At 40.4% G+C, this 19,959-nt stretch overlaps 1 protein-coding gene across 5 annotated transcripts in view; it reads right to left on the reverse strand.

Moving 5' to 3' along the window:
- Window positions 1-19,959, reverse strand: part of pde5ab (phosphodiesterase 5A, cGMP-specific, b) — a 71,082-nt gene that overhangs the window by 12,896 nt on the left and 38,227 nt on the right. For 4 of the 5 annotated variants that reach the window (XM_046380375.1, XM_046380376.1, XM_046380373.1 and 1 more), the window contains 6 exons: window positions 16,326-16,393; window positions 9,587-9,695; window positions 9,417-9,501; window positions 7,709-7,884; window positions 4,227-4,286; window positions 2,158-2,304 (listed from right to left, as the gene is read on the reverse strand). In XM_046380375.1, the coding sequence (XP_046236331.1) occupies window positions 2,158-2,304; window positions 4,227-4,286; window positions 7,709-7,884; window positions 9,417-9,501; window positions 9,587-9,695; window positions 16,326-16,393 (645 nt within the window). The remainder of the gene's footprint in view (window positions 1-2,157; window positions 2,305-4,226; window positions 4,287-7,708; window positions 7,885-9,416; window positions 9,502-9,586; window positions 9,696-16,325; window positions 16,394-19,959) is intronic. The other variant, XM_046380374.1, reaches the window with a different exon arrangement.

Consider the following 19,959-nt stretch of genomic DNA (forward strand, 5'->3'; position numbering starts at 1 on the left):
ACTCGCTCCCGAGAGATTTCATTCATGTCCCATCAATGCATTCCACTAATTTGACTTCTTCCCTGGAGTCTTTGTGCTTTCTTGTCTGTCAGGTTCTCATGGATCGTGTCATCAAAATTATTATTGTTAATGTCATTGTCATTCCAATAATACTGTTATTATCACTGTTGTTATGCATCTTTGTCTAAGGCTCTGACTGAGGCTCCAGTGACCTCTACCAATGGGGTCATTGGGGAGGTGGTGGAAGAGCACTTAGAGGATGTACTTGGGCCACAAACAGGACTGGTGCAAGAACATGGACACAGTGTACAGAAAGGGCCAAAGTCGCCTCTATCTTCTGAGGCGACTCAGAAGATAGAGTCGCCTCAGAAATAGATATACCTATTTTAGTTTTTATCCTATTTTATATTTTTCACTTTCTTTTCTTGGTCAGGAACATTGCAAGTGCAATGTCTGCACAAAAAAGAATTTCCCCTCGAGGATAAATAAAGGAATTCTGATTCTGATTCTGACCTCCTTAATTCCACTGACACGCATTCCTGGGAAGAAACAGAGCTGGGGGACTTGGGGAGAGGCTTTCTCATCACTGGGACGGAAGTGGCAGAGACAGTTAAACAACTCAGCAGCGGCGGTGCCCCGGGCTTGAATGAGATCTATCCTGAGTACCTCAAGGCTCTGCATGTTGTGGGGCTGTCATAGCTAACATGCCTCTGCAACACTGCATGGTCATCGGGGAGAGTCTCCTTGGAGTGGCACACTGGGGTGATGGTCCCCCTTAGAGGGTGTGTTCCAACTGTAGAGGGAACACAATCCCGGGCCTCCCTGGGAAAGTCTATGCCAGGGTGCTGGAAAGAAGAGTCCGCCTGTCAGTTGAAACTCGGATCAAAGAGAAACAATGCGGTTTTCGGTTGTGGAACACTGGACCAGCTGTACAGCCTCACAAGGGTGCTGGAGGGGTCGTGGGAGTTTGTCCAACCCGTGCACATGTGTTTTGGCTTACGACTGAGTCCCTGGAGGCATCCTGTGGGGGGGTTCTCCCGGAATATGAGGTGGTTGATCTGTTGCTATGGGCCATCTAGTCTCTGTATTGCCAGACTGAGAACTTGGGTCACATTGCTGGCATAAGTCAAACTCATTCCCAGTTAGGGTTGGACTCCATCAGGGTTACCCTTTGTCACTGGTTCTGTTCAGAATCTATCTGGACAGAATTTCTAGGTGGAGGGTGTCAGGTTCAGTGGCCTCAGGATTCCATCTCTGCTTTTTGCAGATGATGTGGTCTTATTGCTGTCATCAAGCAGTGACCTCCAGTTTGCACTGGGATTGTTTGCAGCCAAGTATGAAGTGAAGAAATTTGATGCCATGGTTTTCAGCTGGAAAAGGGTGGGTCGGAGGAGAGTTGCTGCTCCAAATGGAGGAGTTTAAGTATCTCGGGGTCTTGTTCACAGGTGAGGGTAAAATGGAGAGGAAGAATGACAGGCGAATTGGAGCAGGACGCTGTACCGGTCTGTCATGGCAAAGAGAGCTGAAAGGCGAAGCTCTCTATTTACCAGTCAATCTACGTTTCAGGGAGTGGACAGTCTTTCACTCAATATATTATCAGATGGACAAAGAACAAACCGATGATAATTCTCTTCTCGATCACTGTGTACATGTTTACCCTGTATGATGGCCCAAGAGAAAAAGTCATAGGTTATGGAAATCTAAAAGGTTCTAGAGGAAAGGTTATGAAGTGACCCAAAAACACCTGATTTATTGTATGGAAACCAGGAATATATAAAGAAAATCTGTCCAGTATTTGTCAATATTTTGCCGTTGACCAAAGAGTAACAGACAGACAAAGGAGACAAATCTAAACATAGACTGATCAACCTCAACATTAAAACCACCTGCTTAATATTTTGTAGGCCCCCTAACCTTTGCCATGGTATATTTGGTCTGCAATGTTTAGGTGGGTGGTGTGTCAAAGAATATCCACATGATTGCTAGAACCCAAGGTTTCCATGTAGAACATTGCACTGTAATCAAATGACTGATGTTATTCACCTGTCAGTGGTTTTAATGTTATGGATGATCAAGGTACATTTTAATCGAAAATCCCAGTCTACCTTAGTGTAATGAGTATGATCTATTTTAATAACACCCCATGTTAGGTCTTACCATGTACTTCATCTGGAAGTTCTGGACCAGGTTGAGGTCAACAAACATGCGGATAGTAGCCAGCGTGGTTTCAGTGTCTGAGAGATCAAAGTCACTGAAGCTGAAGTCCAGAAGACATAGTGACTGGGCTGATGGCACCGTGGCTACCTTCAAACACATGCATATAAATATTCAATAAATAAGGGAAGGTGTGTATCTAATGACACACACATGCACAAATATAGAAGTGTGTCATTTACATTATTTAGTTAGACCTAATCTCTGATAATCATATAATTTTCCAGATTCTAAATCCTGATTGCTGTTAACAACACAGCTATAAGGGGTTTTCATCCTATGATGTGTCACACAAAGACATACTGTATGTAGTGGTCTCTTCCTAGAAAAATCAAGTCTATGTCCTAGATACCAAGTGACACATTCTCTCTCCAGAACTCAAGGGAGGCCACTAGACCACAAAGAGAGCAGAACAGCGCAGAACCTTTTGAGAAAGTCATGTGGTGTCATTTTTAAGACTGTGACTGGTGTAAAAGCTAGGCTGCATTGATTGCATCATTTTTGGATAGCAGCCTTGGAGTGCTGTCAGATACATATATATACAGGTGAGTTAATTATCAAAATCTTAAAACAGCCTGACTACAGAGGTTCTTTAATATTTGTGAAATTTCCAGATGCAGAGGAATGGTTATAGAGATTCAGCAAAGAATGTGTGGTTATGTGTGATAATATAATGACACAATCATTTTCACTTACAGTCAAGTGCCTCTAAGAGGTATTATTATAGGCATTTGCTAAAAATATATTTAAGGGGGCAAGAGACGTGAGACAGGTTACAAACAAACCAAAAGATTACTCAACCAAGAAAGAAAAAAAATGCCAATGTGAAAAATCTATCTATATTACAAGGCTGTGTGCTCAACAGTGCCAGGCAAGACCAAAAACCTTTTTAGTGTGGTTTTCTGAATATTACAAAGTCTCCACTGTGACTCTCCTGCAATGCCTCCTCCACATCTGTGTATTTATTGATGATGCAAGTGTTTACGCATGAATAGAGCTTTGAAACATCTTGTTTTCCTTCAAAAGTGAAACAGAAGAACAGCTGCAACAACCTCTAAACCTAGAGAACAAATACAGCAGTTTGCATGTACCAGGCAAATAACAAATCACATTTCAGAAAACTTAAAGACAAAACAGGAAACACGTTCTTACATGTCTTCTACAAGGTTTTCTGACATTACATTGTTTTTAGAAATGTCATTTTTTTAAAAAATGTGCTTTTGAACATTTATAAAATGTGGCTGTTTTCTGAAATGTTTGAAACACTGTTTACATGAACATTTTTCTGCAAAAATGAAAGATGCTTACTGAAATCATTCGATCATTTTTAAAATGATACCTATGCCTGATGGCCCTTTCCTATGCATACCTCCATACCTGTTTCGCATCTACCGCCAATCTCCTCTTCAAACACCATACTATTAAAGAGCAGCTCTCCCAGTCCACCCTCTCTAGAATATACTGTTGCTATAGTGGTTCACCTTCCTGCCTCTGCCTGCTTTACTCTGGTGTTGGATTTAAAAATTCCATTTGGACTCTTCGATCTCAGTTTGTTATACTGAGCTTTGGACTGTTGTACATTCACCTGTCGCCCAGATCTGGGTTGTTTTGTGTTCTACCTTTTTGGGACTATCGGTAAATTGTTTGTGTTTCATATTTCTTTGTTCAGTAAAGACCTTTTAACGTTTACCCTACCATATTCACCCGCTCATTTGGAGTCCATCTCTAGCTTAAAACCTAACAGAATAATCTTGCCAACAATATGGACTCTGCAGGCAAAGCCGCTGGAGGCAATGTTGTGATTTGTTACACTGTTGCTTTCTTGCTGATTCAGCAGTGTGGTGTTGTGTTACAAGACTGCTTCACATCTACACAAACTCTGCCTCTTCTGGGACAACAAGTTCTTATGCGTGCATGGCACCATGTCTGTTTATGGCTGTGTATTGAATGGTATGTGCATTAATTCTCATGTTGGTGTTTGTGTATTGTTAAATGAATAAATTTTAATTTACCGCGGTTACCTGGAGTTCCCGTGTTTCTTCCTCAGCAGCAGAGGCATGATATGATAAGACCTGGAACACACACACACAGAAAAAAGATGAGGTAAGTAGAATTTGAGCCATATTAGGTTATCTGGAAAAGACACAAACACGCAGAGCCAACACTTCCGCTCTCTACATGCATCGCCAGGTCTGTACTTCTTGACCATCAACTTGTCATTGTTTGATTTCACAAAAAACATTTCTGTAATATCATGGAATTTGCGCATTGTATTTTTTAGGTTTAAAGGGTGACTTTCATTGAAAGACGCGGCGCATGGAGCTTGCACAGAGTTTGCACAGGACCAAGAGGAAAATGTGAGGTAAACATAAATCCCTCAAAATGCTTTTTCATAGCACATATTTAGACCTGCTAAACACAAGTCAAGAGCATTATATATTGCATGGCATTGCAATGATTATTTGACTGGCGCCATGATTATCAAATGAGTATCAACTGAGCCTCACATGACAAATCAAAATGTCTGTTGAAAAACATATATGAATCTGACTCATTTGGGAACCCCAAAAACAAAAATGCTGCAAGGCTGTTAAAGCATGAAAAGCTTGAGATCAAGAGGCTTTTTACGGGGAAGGAAAAGACAAAAGGGTGCTGCTCATCAATCAAACTTGTCAGTCAAATAAAAAATATGATCTTGCTCTGAAGTTCACTGTCAAGAGAGTTTTTCTTCTTTTGTCTCTGAAAAACGAAGGCAGTGGTAGTTTGGGAATTTCATTTTCACAACAGAAAGATAAACGAAAGTGAAAAGAAAGACATTTCATAACCTTGATCAATTACGTCCTTGTTCACTCATTTGTTATTATGTTTCCCCAGCATTGTTACCACTTGATGGAAATGCAAATGTAATAATGTGAGACTAACTTACAGTGTACTCTTATTAAGCATACTGGAAATATACTGCTGGGCTGGACTTGTTTCACAGTGTCAGTGGTTTCTGTTTTTCAGCTTTAGACCTTTTAGCCCTGTTTCTTCAAAGCTACATTTAGCACTATTTTCAGTAATTCTTTTTTTTTTGACATCTGGCGCCCGCTTACAGTATATGCAGGGTCTTCAGTCTCTCAGCACGTATAGTTAGTGATGAAAGTATTAAAGTCAGTCACTGAAGTATATAAAGCACATATTTTCTAACGGCTATTTAAACTTTCCCTGGCAGGAATTGATATAAAGGACAACCATGCTAACATACACACACCACACACAGCTGAACAGGCACACAGTGTTGGAATGAACAGAAGAGGGATACAACAGCCCAGACCAGTTAGAGTAACGCCTGGCTGAAATGGGTAAAGTGGAGGCTGCATGCTGCCAGAGGAGGCAGGCGTCAGCTGCAGGCGAGAGGAGACGTCACCTTTGATACCCTGAAGCTGACAGCTCCGCCACTGAGAACACACTGAAAACAGCAAGTGTGTACAGTGTGTATGCATGCATGTGACTGAAAGTAGGAGAATATAAGTACATGACACTGAATAAAATGTTGTATAGTCAATTGTGCGTGTGTGGGCTCAGCTATAATGAATTTGTGCTTTTCTGGCTGTCACGCACAGAGGCTGAAGGAAGGAAAATGTTAAGAAGTAGCCTGAAAAATCCTCCTGCATCACCTCATCACTGTCACTCATGCACTCACATATAGCTCTGTCAAAGATGCTCAAACACACACGCACTATTCTTTTCTAAACTTTCAAACTCACTAAGACCCTTGCTACCCTTCACTACCATGATGCGTACTAAAGCCTGATTCCAAATGTTACCCTGTCTGGAACCTAACTAAAACCAAGCCTTCGAGGACACAAGACTAAATGTCTACATGTTCTAAAAATGTGCTCACAGTTAAAAGTCTAAAACACACTATATTGCCAAAAGTATGCGCTCATCTGTCTGTCTGTCTTTACACGCATATGAACTTAAGGAATTCTTAACCCATAGGGTTTAATCTGATGTCGGCCCACCCTCTGCAGCTATAACAGCTTCAAACAGCTTCTGTGTGTTTATGGGAATTTTTGACCATTCTTCCAGAAGTGCATTTGTTAGGTCAGACACTGATGTTGGACAAGAAGGCCTGGCTCGCAGTCTTCGCTCTAATTCATCCCAAAGGTGTTCTGTCGGGCTGAGCCAGTCAAGTTCTTCCACACCAAACCCGCTCATCCATGTCTATATGGACCTTGCTTTGTGCACTGTCAACAGTCAAGTTGGAACAGGATGGGCCATCCCCAACTGTTCCCACAAAGTTGGGCAAATGGAATTGCCCAAAATCTCTTGGTATGCATTCAGAGTTCCGTTCCATTACCGTTCTCCTGGCAGCCGCCGAACCCAGTCTCGTCCATCAGATTGCAGATAGATCCGTCACTCCAGAGAACACATCGCCACTGCTCTAGAGTCCAGTGGTGGCGTGCTTTACACCACTGCATCTGACGCTTTGCGCTGCACTTGATGAAGTATGGCATGGATGCAGCTGCACGGCCATGGAAACCCATTCCATGAAGTTCTCTACGCACTGTTCTTGAGCTAATCTGAAGGCCACATGAAGTTTGGAGGTCTGTAGCGATTGACGCTGCAGAAAGCTGGTGACCTCTGCGCACTATGCGCCTCAGCATCTGCTGACTTCGCTCTGTCATTTTACGTGGCCTACCACTTCATGGCTGAGTTGCTGTCATTCCCAATCACTTCCACTTTGCTATAATACCATTGACAGTTGACTGTGGAATATTTAGTAGCGAGGAAATTTCACTGTTGGACTTGTTGCACAGGTGGCATCTCATCACAGTACAACGCTGGAATTCACTGAGCTCCTGAGAGCGGCCCATTCTTTCACAAATGTTTGTGGAAGCTGCATGCCTAGGTGCTTGGTTTTATACACCTGTGGCCATGGAAGTAATTGGAACACTTGAATTCAATTACTTGGACGGGTGAGTGAATATTTTTGGCAATATAGTGTATAAACTGATTTCTCAAAAAGACAGAACTACTAAAGCACACAGTCTTTGATATTAGAAATAAAAAGATGTGATTTGCCATGATGCTGGCATTGACTTGTTGGGGAGTTGTAGAGGTGGGCTGCCCGTTGAGTTGACATTTGTTCCTGTTTATATTATGGTGTTGTATCGTTTTTTTTTCCATATGTTACTGTTTTGCTAATCCTATTAAAAATCCTACAAAAACTTAAATCACACACACACACGTACACATACACATACACATGTATATGTGTGTAAAAAGCAAACCAGTCTTTGTAATCTGGTCTGAAAGTTAGAAGAGTTTATTACATGTTCAGCCTAAGCTTTCCCTGGAATGGCAGTGACAATTATTAAATCAGAAAACGGAGTAGCCTTCCCTAAAATATTTCAAAATCTGCTCAAGAAAGTTCTCTAATAAAATTACTCTTTGGTTCCATTTTCTGTTGTGTGTATGTGTGTGTGTGTGTTTGTACAAAGCTGACCTCCAGAGTAACCTCTTGCTTGGCCATGGCTCTCTCCACTGTTTCATACATCTGCGTATTCTGAATGCCAAGACCACAGAAGATGGCAAATGCCTCCAGAAACTGCTCATCATTCCTGTTGAAGGCCTTCACACTGCCTGATGCTTCATCCATCTTATTCACCAACTGACATACACCTACATAGACACAAACAGGAACAGACATAGAGGTTGTATTTTTGACATGGCAAAGTCATGCTTGGCATTTAAGTGGTTTCTTTTTTTAAAACAATGATTATTTTTTGTGTGTTTTCTTTTTATTTCACTGTTCAGGAATGACAAACCAGATGACAACAAAAAGAAAAAATAAGAAAAATAATTTTTTAAACACATCAATGGAATTTCATCAGTTGGCTCAACGTGCCATCTACCGTTTCAGACCAGCTTGAACATTGCAAGGCCATTGCTCCAAGGAGTCAACCGTTTGGGACTTCTCTACGTCTTATAAACAGAATGTTGACACAACAACTGTAGAACACCACTGGACTCCATTATTTCCCTTGATGATAAACCCATGTTAAAAGGCTCCGCACTGGGACTCTCCACACACAACCTCTTAGCCTCACTGGCTACTGGTAGCTCGGCTATAACACCGAAACTTTTACAAAGTGCTTCTGACTGTCAAAGCTCCAACAGACTCTGTGTTTCCAAGCAGACACAGAGAGTCCAACAGCAGCTGCTCATGGCTGACTACCAGCTGACTGTTCCTGGTCGGTCACACTGTCAAAGTCACCTTACCCGCAACACCAACAAACCTCTACATTGATTGTAATTTTTAAATCTGATGGGAGGGAGCTGGCAGAATTTGGGTGTGTGGCTTTACTTTCATTAACTTCTACAGTTAAATGATAAGCCATCTTAACTAGCATGTACCTAAGCTTGGCAATTTTGTGTTAAATGACTGATTACATCATCCTAAAATGAGATACAGTTACCAATTTTTCACGCCTTTTCAGGATACAGAATAAGAAAGTTCATCTATAATACTAATAATGTATTCATGAAGCAAAGAAAAGAAATGGAGGAGGAGAAGGCCGCAGAACATTTCATTGCAAAACTGAAATGTTTTGATCTTGCTCATGACCAGGACTCTTAAAGGTTGGAGGAGGACTCATGAGAACCTGTTTTGTTTGATCACTGAAGAATATCCATGGTCATTAGTCATGTTCATAGCCAGCTAATTATGCTCATAATAAGTATTCATGAGTATTCATGGATAGATAATAAAAGTGGTACTTCTATACTGCCTTAATGTGTTCTCAGGCTTATGATTCAAGATGGTTAAAGCTTCTTGCCCCTGGTGCTGTTGTCAACCAATGCCTTGAAATGGAATTGGAGAACCACAGAGACAGTTTAAGTACTGAAGCAATCTGAGATCAGTGTTCACAAAGCTCACCCATTTCTGGGTTTGACCAAAATACACGCGAGTCTCACACCAGCCTTGCCACACTTTTAAGGAACATTGCATCACTAATTACACAGACCTCTAATCGGTCAGCGCTGATGGTTCACATTCATGGCCTTCTTTTTTTCCATGCAAGTTTTCTGTCCACAGATCTTACTGAATCTGAGTTACCATCATAAATTAAAAAGATGAGGTTTTAAACCAGATTTAGTACTTCAAAAGATGCATCACCACAAAAAAAACACAAAAAAAACAGAGATCCTACCTATGACTTTGTCCTTCTTGCCATTCCTAATAGGAGTGCAGAGCAAACTCTTAATCTGGTTGCTGGTGTGATCTGGATTTTCACTCTGTCAGAGAGCAATTACAAAGGAATAATTACTTGACTTGGGGAAAGCAAAGAAAACAGAAAAAGAAAAGAAGATATATACTGACTGTCCAGGGGAAGCGTTGGTCCTTGGTGACATCTGCGATGTTAAGCGGCTGCATGGTGTTTTTAACATACTGAGCGTACATGTAGTTGATCTGACTGACATCACATTCTCTGAGGAGAGACACAACACACACAACTTCATAACTTACCATGCATAATGAGATGAAACACCAAGTTTACTTGGACGAACCTATGCACAAACTGAAGTTACTTGGACAATACTTGAACAGACTTTCAATTATTTGTTTTAGAGTGATGATTTTCCAGTTCTTAAAGACATCAACGTCAAGGAATCTGGAGTATTTTCATTTGCGACCCACTGAGGCACTCTCGAGCAAGGCACTTAACACCAACCACTCTATGGAGCTCTTCAGTGGCAGGTAGATCAGATTGCAACTGTAAATGTGAATGTGTTTAACTGTGTGAATGTAATCAGGGCATTCCTCTCAGTGAAGCTACACTGAATAAATGAAGGTTAAAAAAAAGTGTATCACACATCCATCCATTTTCTACACCGCTTATCCGTCAGGGTCGCAGGGGAGCTGGAGCCTATCCCAGCTGACTACGGGCGAGAGGCGGGGTACACCCTGGACTGGTCGCCAGTCAATCACTGGGCCAACACACAAAGACAAACAACCACACACTCTCACACTCACACCTAGGGGCAATGTAGAGTAGCCAATTAACCTAATGTGCATGTTTTGGTATTGTGGGAGGAAGCCGGAGAACCCGGAGAAAACCCACGCAGGCACAGGGAGAACATGCAAACTCCACATAGAAGGGCCCAGACCGGGATTCGAACCTGGAACCCTCTTGCTATGAGGCGACAGTGCTAACCACTGCACCACCATGCCACCCTGTATCACACATCCTAAAAGAAATATTGAAAAATCTGTATAAAGAAATACCTACTACAGTTGTCAGTTTAAATAAAAATACATGATAGTGAGATGTTTGAAGAAACAGGCATTAAGTTATTTTTGGCCTTACATATCATCACCTCATAAAGTTAATGTTACTAATGTGTTGGCAACCAGCTGTCTGTCCAGCAGACACATAGCAACATTAGCATTCATGAGGACTCGTTTTTATGTCCACCTGATGAATGCAAGTCCAATATTCACTCGCATTTAGCTCTGTTTTTGTCATTTCGTTGTTTTATCCATTGGCTATATAGCTTGATATTTGTGGTATAAAATAACCACCTTAGAGCTAACAGCACTGAAAAATAGTGCGTCATATTAAATAGTTCCTGATGGAACTTAAACAGTAAAATATAATAGGTATAAATGTAGTAACAATTAATTAAATTATGTAGGCTCCAAAATACTAAACAGTGAAAAATAAGACAATCTACTGACTATGTCCTCACAAAAATAAATCTCATCTTACATTATCTTTTGTCGTCCCTAGTCTGACTACAGAGTCAGCTATAATACTGCATGATAAATGATGGAAAATGGATATATAAACATAACATGAGGTTAAGGCAAAAGCCAGTGGATTTTGGCTGTGGTGCTGTGGATAGAATGTGTGTCAAAGTGTGAGTTTGTATGCTTGTGACAGGAAGAGAATATAAGCGTGTTTGTGGATGACAGAAAGAACAACAGTAAGACCAAAATGTGTGTTTTAGTGGCTGTTTGTTAGAAACATTAAAAAGTACAAGAAATCAGCAGTGGAATGTGACTATACTATACTATACTTTACTCAAATACTATACAATTTTGAGGTACTTGTTGCATACTTGTTGAGTATTGTTGTTTCATGCTATACTTCTGCTTCTTTACATTTCATTATATAACACTGAAAGTAATGTTTCTGAATGATTAGATCTTGTTAATTCTAGTTTTACACAGACCTGAATACTTCATCTACCTCTACAGATAAGTATATACGTGTGTGTGTGTGTGTGTGTTACTTTGTGTGTTTTGCTTGGTTTCCAACATCCTGTCCACAAACAGTTTGGCCTCAGCTCACACACACACACACACACACACACACACACACACACACACACACTTCAGATAGACAGGCATCTCAAGTTTAATTGCCCAAATATAGATCCACTTTTTCTTTCCCTCTGACTTTAATGAACAGAACAGAACAGCATCACTGAAAACCACGTCAGTACTGTGTTGGCAAGGCAGTCAAACACAGTCACATCCAGAAAAAGGGAATCTCCCCACATTGTCAACCTGAAACATTCCAGCTGTTCCTGTGAACCGGATCAAGGTCAGGGTCAAGGGCAAGGAGTTTTACTACGTCGATTCAGTGTAGTTAAATTTCCTGCTGAAACAGATGATGTTGGGAAACCACAGCCTGACGTTAATGTCTCTGTAAAAAGCCTCCTGTGGTTCCAAACAGTCAAGGCTAACATCCTGCTGGACCCCTCCCACACTAGCCCAGTTGGAACTGGCCATTTTATTTTACACAAAGCATTATCTTAAGGCAATTATTAGATGTAAATGGGAGAAACAGTCGTGAGAGCAGACGGTAAAAAATGAGACGTTATGGGGGACGAGACAAGATAAGACATCTGGATTGTGTCATCCCTGACAGATCTTCACAACTCCCTATTTTCCTTTTCTGTTGCTTGGTCACTTCCATACTGAGCTCTGTTTGCACACACAGATTGCACAGAATATCCACTCACTGGATGCAGTTCATCTGTTTGGACCCTGAAAGGATGTGTTAAATATCAGCTTCAAAACAAGAGGCTCACAAGATCTGACAGGTCCCTTTGTTTCACCTATAAAAAGAAGGTCACAATCTGTGTTTTTCAACCAGATCTTGTTAATTTTACCTCTCTTGGCTTTGTCTGCCAAGAGAGCAAGTGTCAGTGTGAAGATACAGTCAATAAAACCTGACAGAAAGAATTGTTTGTGACCCTGTTCTGTGTATGACACAACAATATCAGTAAACTTGCTGTTTTTGAAGAATAAATTGTGCCTGGTTTTTGAAGGCCTTATGGGCAGTCTTACTGGCAGGGCTGACAGGGCTTTATACTTCCTTATTGTCAATAAATCCTATGACAAGACAAAAACTAAAGTTGTGTTAGTCCATCTCTCCATACTTTCTGACCTCCTTACCCTGTCTGTGGCACCAAGGCCCAATGGACTGCATAGCTACTGTACTGTTTTCAAAACCATGTCTCATTCACAGTAGCAAGCTACGTTTTTAAACTAGTCTAGTACAGTAGTACAAACTAATGCAACCTTGCGTCTGTAAGTATACTGTTTGATCAAATTTTGGGTACTATCAGCAGGACATAGTTGCAGTGTATTTGTTTTGCTCCAATTTAGGGATAACGCTGGATTACCAGTCTGGGGCCCCAGGTCCTCAAGGGACCCCAAAAGTATCACTATGTGGCAAATGATATGTAGCACTCAATTGTAAATTTTCTTGGGAATATGGGAAGTTACGCAACTGAAAGACAGTAGTTGTGATATTATAATGCCTTTCGAGTGTTTGTCTTGTAGAGGATCCCAGCATCAAAATCTAGTTTTAAGACCTTCCATGCTAATTTGTGTTTAACCCTAGAACACTAACGTTAAAATTAGTAACACCATCACTAACGTTGGGTATATTTTACCCGATATAATATCTCGGATAAAATACAGTTTATCACACCAGCGTTCATCATGCCATATAGGACACACAGTGGCCACCTCTTGGTTTTTCTTTCACAGCTGTACTGAGCACACATTTGGTCGAAAGTATCAACACATCCCTTCATTTGGTTGTAAAATTCGATCACTTCAAAATTGTGTGGGTGAAAATCACCCGACGTTAGTGTTCTAGGGTTAATGAAATTCCCATACAAAAAACCTGAGGCAATGTGCTGTAATCCTCCAAGAAAAGCGTACACAATTCACTGTGAAGAGTGGGGTTCAAAGGGATCCAGCAGCTCATTTGAGTTATCATTTTCAGATAACTCATAATTTCAGATAACTAATAATTTCTTGTCGGGTTTTTTATTTATTTATTTTTATTTAAAAGTCTGTGCCCTTGTACACAAACATAAAATTTTGTCACTGTTTCACGAACTGCAGTGATACTGAGTTGCACATTATGACACATGTAAACTATGCTTTGATCAGCATTTGATCAAACCAGTACTGATTTGATAAGTACTGGCTTTCTGACTGGTTTTTCCAAAGGCAGTACTAAAATTCTTGATTGAAACAGCCTCGCTGAAACTTGTCCCAATTTTCAATGTAATTTTGACTATTTCTGACAAGATTATTTTGAAGAATTCCATGTATCCTCCAAATTTTTCTTTTTGTCATTATGGAGAAACTTTTTGTTCAGTATTGTGGCTGAAGCACATGCATACTTGACCTGATCTCAGATCAAACTGGGGGGTTCCTGCGCTCCTGTTATATTAACAATAAATTCAGCAATAATTTAATCCATCAATCTGTAGTTTATCTGTTATTTCAGGTAGATCACACTGATGGTCAAAACCTAATAAAAGACAATATAAGCCTCCGTATATTGATAAATTGACACAAAACAAATGCAGCATACAGCAAACACAACTGTATACACATGCACACATAATTCAATTCTGTTGCTTAGGCTGAGATTAAGATTGAATTTTAGATGCTGCGTAGCAACTGGGGAGGCCAGGCCACCTTGGAGATGAGGGGGGCTGGGGAGGAGCGAGGGTTTTCTATCTCACTGAGTCTTAAATCAGATTACAGCTTATTCATTCCTCCTGCCTGAAGCACGAGTTGACGTCAGGAAACTCTGCTGCTGTCGCCTCCTCCAATCTTTTTCTTCTCATTCTGACCCTCTGTTCATCCTGCCTGTACATCTTTAAATCATTTTGTTCTCTGATTGGACATTCTATCTTCACTTTTCATCTGTGTTTTTAGATATATTACATCATTTTCATGGCAAATACATTTCAGTGCAGACAAATCTGTGTCCTAAAAAATGTGTTCACGTAAAATTAATTTCCATTACACTTGACAGTTAACTCTTACTGACCTTTTCCAGAGCTTTCAATAGCACATAACAATCTTCATCAGTGGAAGGAGTTTGCAGTGTCTTCATCAGCAGTACTAGTTTACAGTCGTAGTACTGCTCATAAAGGCCTTGAGATGTGACTGAAAGCTAATACCGAAGTTATTTGTATTCTTCAGTGTTACCATACTTTATAAATGTACAATAAACGTTCCCTCAACTAAGCCATGATTGACATTTTTATGGTTATGTGTAGGCAACTCAAAGCATCTTGTTAAGGTAGGCGAAAGGTAGGTGAAACAATTCAAGTCAATGTTTTCTTTATCAGTAATTAACCATGACAACAGTCTTTCCCTAACTTTAACCAACCAACACCACACATTAACCCTGGTCACCTATGTCTCAGTCCTTGGTTGTGTCTGGACCTCCTGCTGTGGTCCTGCTTGACGCCAATGACTGTTATTACTAAGTGTTATATTTCTGCATTATTGTTACTACCACCGCTACTATCAAAATCATTCATGTTAACACTGTCATTGTCATTCCAATACTCTGTTGTTCTCACTGCTGTTATGCATCTCTGTCCATGCATGCTCCTATGTACCCCTCTCACTGCAGAAAGTGGGCTTGACTATCACAGAATTGCTAAATTTGGGGAGGGAGGCCCACAAATTTCAACACTAGCTGTGAGAGAAGGATTTTTTTGGACTGACCATCCTGTAACCACTTTGTTTGAAACATACTCATGACCTTAACAACATCACATTACCTGGATTGGAAAATAAAAATGTTGCCAGAGCAAATAACCCAGACATCAATTACTTTTGCTCCAAGTCTTAGTAAAGGCAATTCTTTTGGTATATAACCCTACTTAATGGGAGACAGGATTAACACAGAAGAACTGTAACTGACTGAGCTGAGTTATAAAAGGTGATTGTTTTACTGAACAAAAAAGAAAGATTGTTCCTTAATAGGAAAGATTTTGGGTGTAATGTCAAATGCCAGAAATAATTACGTTAATGGTCATCTTATAAAGGTCGCACTGAGATGTTTCAGTGATTCTTGACATAGCAGCTTTGCAGGCTGTACACACTTAACATTAACATATATGTCCTTGCTGGAAAAAAAAGTTGCAGTACATCTCCATCCACTGCAATAGTACTGCTACTCCACATATGCTAATAATATAGCTGTCACATGCAATAAGAGCGCATGCTGATCTTAAAAACTGTGTCAGATGATTGTTAGGTTCTCTCAAAAAGTTCTCAGATTGCAATTGCATCCAAGATTGTGCAAGGGCCCACTTCATCATGATAAACAGGTTGTGATTGAGGAGCTGACAAAGCACATCAAATACAGAGCACTGAGCCAATAGAACTCTGCTAATAAGGACAAGAGCTTTGAGCGCAAAGCCAGTGATAAAATCTCTGAGAATTTGGCAGGTAAAAAAGTCCACCTCACAAAGATCTCACAGGGCTGCAAATCAGCTCTGCATACTTATGAATACTTTACTAAGCCATTTCTGTCTTTTCATATTCACTATAACAAAATTACCTTACATCCCCTTTATATTTCTCCGTCCGTCAGTGTATATGATAAATATGAATCCTTGAGCAAGGACCTGTTACACAGACGCCATCCAAGGACCTCTGGGGTGAGGAAAAGGGTAGTTTGCAAATTCGAGAAAACATTAGTGCTAATGACTTACGCAAACAACTGGAGTACAACTTAGAGTACACAAGAGCTCCCAGCTAAGAGTGATCGCCTTACCTTTTGGGGGCATCTAGGACTTCACCCAGCTCCTCGTATTCCATGTGAAAGACACTTGAGAAGGAGTTCTGCAAAAAGAATAGTGAGTTTATAAGTCTGAGGTATTGCAAACTGAATGATGGGGTGGGGGTCAACCTGTGCTTGGCATAATGCCACTAGGATCAGGTGACAACACAAAAATAGATACAGCGTCAAGGTTTGGTCTAAATTTTAAACTCAAAAAGAGTTTTTTTGTGTCTTGATGCAGGTTCACCATGGATGCTTTCTGTCTGTATCAACCTCATTCCCTCCAGTTAAGCCACTAACCCAACATCCAAATATGCACACACTGCCTAAAACACGTCCCTAACCATGAATAAAAGAGACGATCTATTACCCAACAAGCCTTGCCAGAAGGAGACATTCCAGCCCTCCTTTTGCCTTCTCCCCCCTTATAGGGACTTGTTTTCTCTCAACCTGCACTTCCAACCTCTCACAAAGGATCCTTTTTCCATTTTTAAGAGGTGAGGACGGGATGTTAAAGATGGACAAGGCTTCTTCATTTTGAAAAAATTTGCCCCTTACCCTTAGAAACACATACACACACTTTCACTCCGTGACATTAGTTCACTCCGATCTATCTAGGTAAGGGTAATAAAGCTCTTTTAAACAGAAAAAGGACCTAGCAATGTTATGACATTTATTGGTGTTTCTGGCAAGGGGAGAGAGAGAGTTTATAATAGGATGACATGGGATAAAGGAATTTTTTACTTCGTACTGGAATATTGAAATAAATCGCACTTCTTTTGAGGTATCAGTCAAGGTTTTACATGGCATGCTTTCTTGGTCAGGGTCCATAGGGTGCATGTTTTCACATGCAGTTACCAGTTTTCTTATGCATTTTGCTCATGTTATATACACTGTGTGATTTATGTGTTTAATAGTGGAGCTGAGCATTGGAGGAAGAAAACAAAGGGAGAGCAATCTCAGACTGTCCCACATTGGGTGCTCAAGTGTTTTTCTATCAAGTAAGTGCTTGCAGTCATACCTAACTAAGTACATGACTCTCTAAGTGACAAAGGTGGAAGTAGACTTGTTGGACCATAACTAAATAATTTGAAGGAAAAAAGAAGGCTCAAGGGTGGGTAAACAAAGTTTGTCACTTTGCCACAAGAAACCATGGTTTGCATCTTGTTTCATACTAACAGTTATTGGTTTCTTTTAACCATTACATCAATCTTTCTCTTAACAAATAGTTTCAGCCAGTCTAGCAGTGTAGCTTTAGCAATTGCAGTGTTGGTCATTCTGTCCACTCCTTTGATTCCCTGTCTAGTGCCACATTTGTGGACTTGTTTGAAATGCCCCAACAACAATTGGTTGGATTACCATAGAATTTGGTACATACTTTCATGTTGGCCAAAAGAAGTCAACAATAATTCTAAGTGGTCCAATACATGGACTGACGACCATAGACTTGCAAACAAGTCATTCACATTAACCTCAACCCTGCCTGTGTGTAGGACTAAATACCAAAAATGAATAGATGAAATGCCCAAAACACTTTATTATGAGAAAATATTTTTTCTTGTGGGGTTAGGGTTATGGGGTCAGGGTGTTATTGATGTGATGTTACTCTTCAGTGATGAGTGCCTCTCAGAGTAGAAGCACAGTTTCTGACATTTCTGACACAACTTCACCTGCTTCTGAATTACATGGTCCAAAATCCCTGAAAAAGGGCCACAAGCTGAGATGCGGTTTCACATTATTTGAGTTCTTGTTCTTCAGTTTTGACCTTTGAAAATATTTGAATCCCAATCCCAGAATGATTTCTACTGGGAAAAGTTAAACAACAAAACACTCCCAGAGGCCAAATGTCAAATCCTATCACATAACAGTAGCACACCCAAATCCAAAAACAGATTCATGCACCCCGCACAAATGCCAGCACTCTCAGACACAATGTATTACAAGCACATGCAAAAGGATACTAACAAAACAAACACGAGCACGCATATACATAACAGCAAAACACAAAGAGATAATCTCTTGTACACACACTTAGAGGTAAACCCCATACAGTACAATGCAAACACATTGCATACTTACAATATAATGACTGGTTTGAACACACACATGAGCACACATGCAAAGACACACACATCGCTGTTTCCAAACAGATGCCACACACTACAGTAAAACAAAGTGAGCCAATGCAGACCAAAGTCTTGAACACTCCCGTGTTATTGTTGGTAAGATCGAGTGTTTAAGGGCAGCGCCGGCATTTACTAGACTTTCTACAGGAAAGCTCCTTTCCTTGAGGGAAGATTATGTTTAAATCCACAGACCTGTGGGTCCTGTTTGAGAAACTACAGACATTTAAGCAGACACCTGTATACAGAGGGTCATCTGGCAGATAGGTCCAGTAAAAGTTCCTAATCTGAGAGTAAATGTTTAGTAAGAAAAGAGAGAGAATAGAGAAAGTGGGAGGGTACAAAAGAAAGAGAGACAGCTGGTCTGGCAACCCTGAGGTCATGAGAGGGACAAACGCATGCACATAGTAATAAAATTGGTTACAACGGAGCCGGTGGAGCTGAGCATACATGAAATAAAGCATGTTAATTCATTATATCAGAGCTGGTTCACCGAAATTACAATGAAAATGAACACATTTCCATTTTTTCTCTATTTGTATAGTCATATAGATAGTCTTTTTTCTTCTACCCCAAAATAAAGTACATGAACTGAATTTTGTCTGTGGTGTTCACAGCCATGAAAATAACATATTTCACAAGCAACAGTCTGTTACTCTGGATGATCCACATCAGACACTATCAACAGCAGGGCCGGATAAGCCTGACAGCGAGCCCTGGGTGTGAAAATGAGCCTCTACTGAGCCCTATATACTCCATTTTGCCTGATATGTAACAAACCAACTAGTATTTTGATGCTGAAGACTTTCAGCTTTAATTCAAATTCTGCCAAATTGTTGCATTAACTATTTAGGAATTACAGATATTTTTAGACACCCATCCCCATTATTGGTGGCTCATAAAAGATGGGACAAGCTAACATAATTACAAATATCAGGATTGTTTTTAATACTTAGATGAAATTCTTTTGCACTCAATGACTGCCTGAAGGCTGGAATGCATGAACATGACCAAATGCTGAGTTTCCTCCTTTGAGATGTTTTGCCAGGCCTTCACTGCAGCTGCTGTTACATGTTTGTCGTTCTTTCTGCCTGCCAGTTTTCAGATCCTGAGCTGTTCCTTTCCTTCCCCATAGTTTTCTGTTTCCATCATTCTGATGTAAGTTAATCTTGGTTTCATCAGTCCAAAGAATCTTATTCTAGAACTGAGCAGCCTCTTTCAGGTATTTTCTGGAAGAGTCTAATCTGGCCTTTCTGTCCTTAAGCATTACCAGTGGTTTGCACCTTTTTTGTGAAGCCTCTGTATTTACATTCTTGACTATGGACTTTGACAACGACGGCCTATCTCCTCAAGAGTGTTCTTGACTTGGCTAGGCATTGCGAAAGGGTTTTTCTTCACCAATGACAGAATTCCGCAGTCCACCACATTAGTTGTGTGTCTGTGGTTTTTCATGCCTTTTGCTGTCGCTGAGCTTGTCAGTTAATACCTTCTTCGTAAGATTGTTC

Source organism: Scatophagus argus, chromosome 23 (genome assembly GCF_020382885.2).
Source record: "Scatophagus argus isolate fScaArg1 chromosome 23, fScaArg1.pri, whole genome shotgun sequence".
Lineage (NCBI taxonomy): Eukaryota > Metazoa > Chordata > Actinopteri > Scatophagidae > Scatophagus > Scatophagus argus.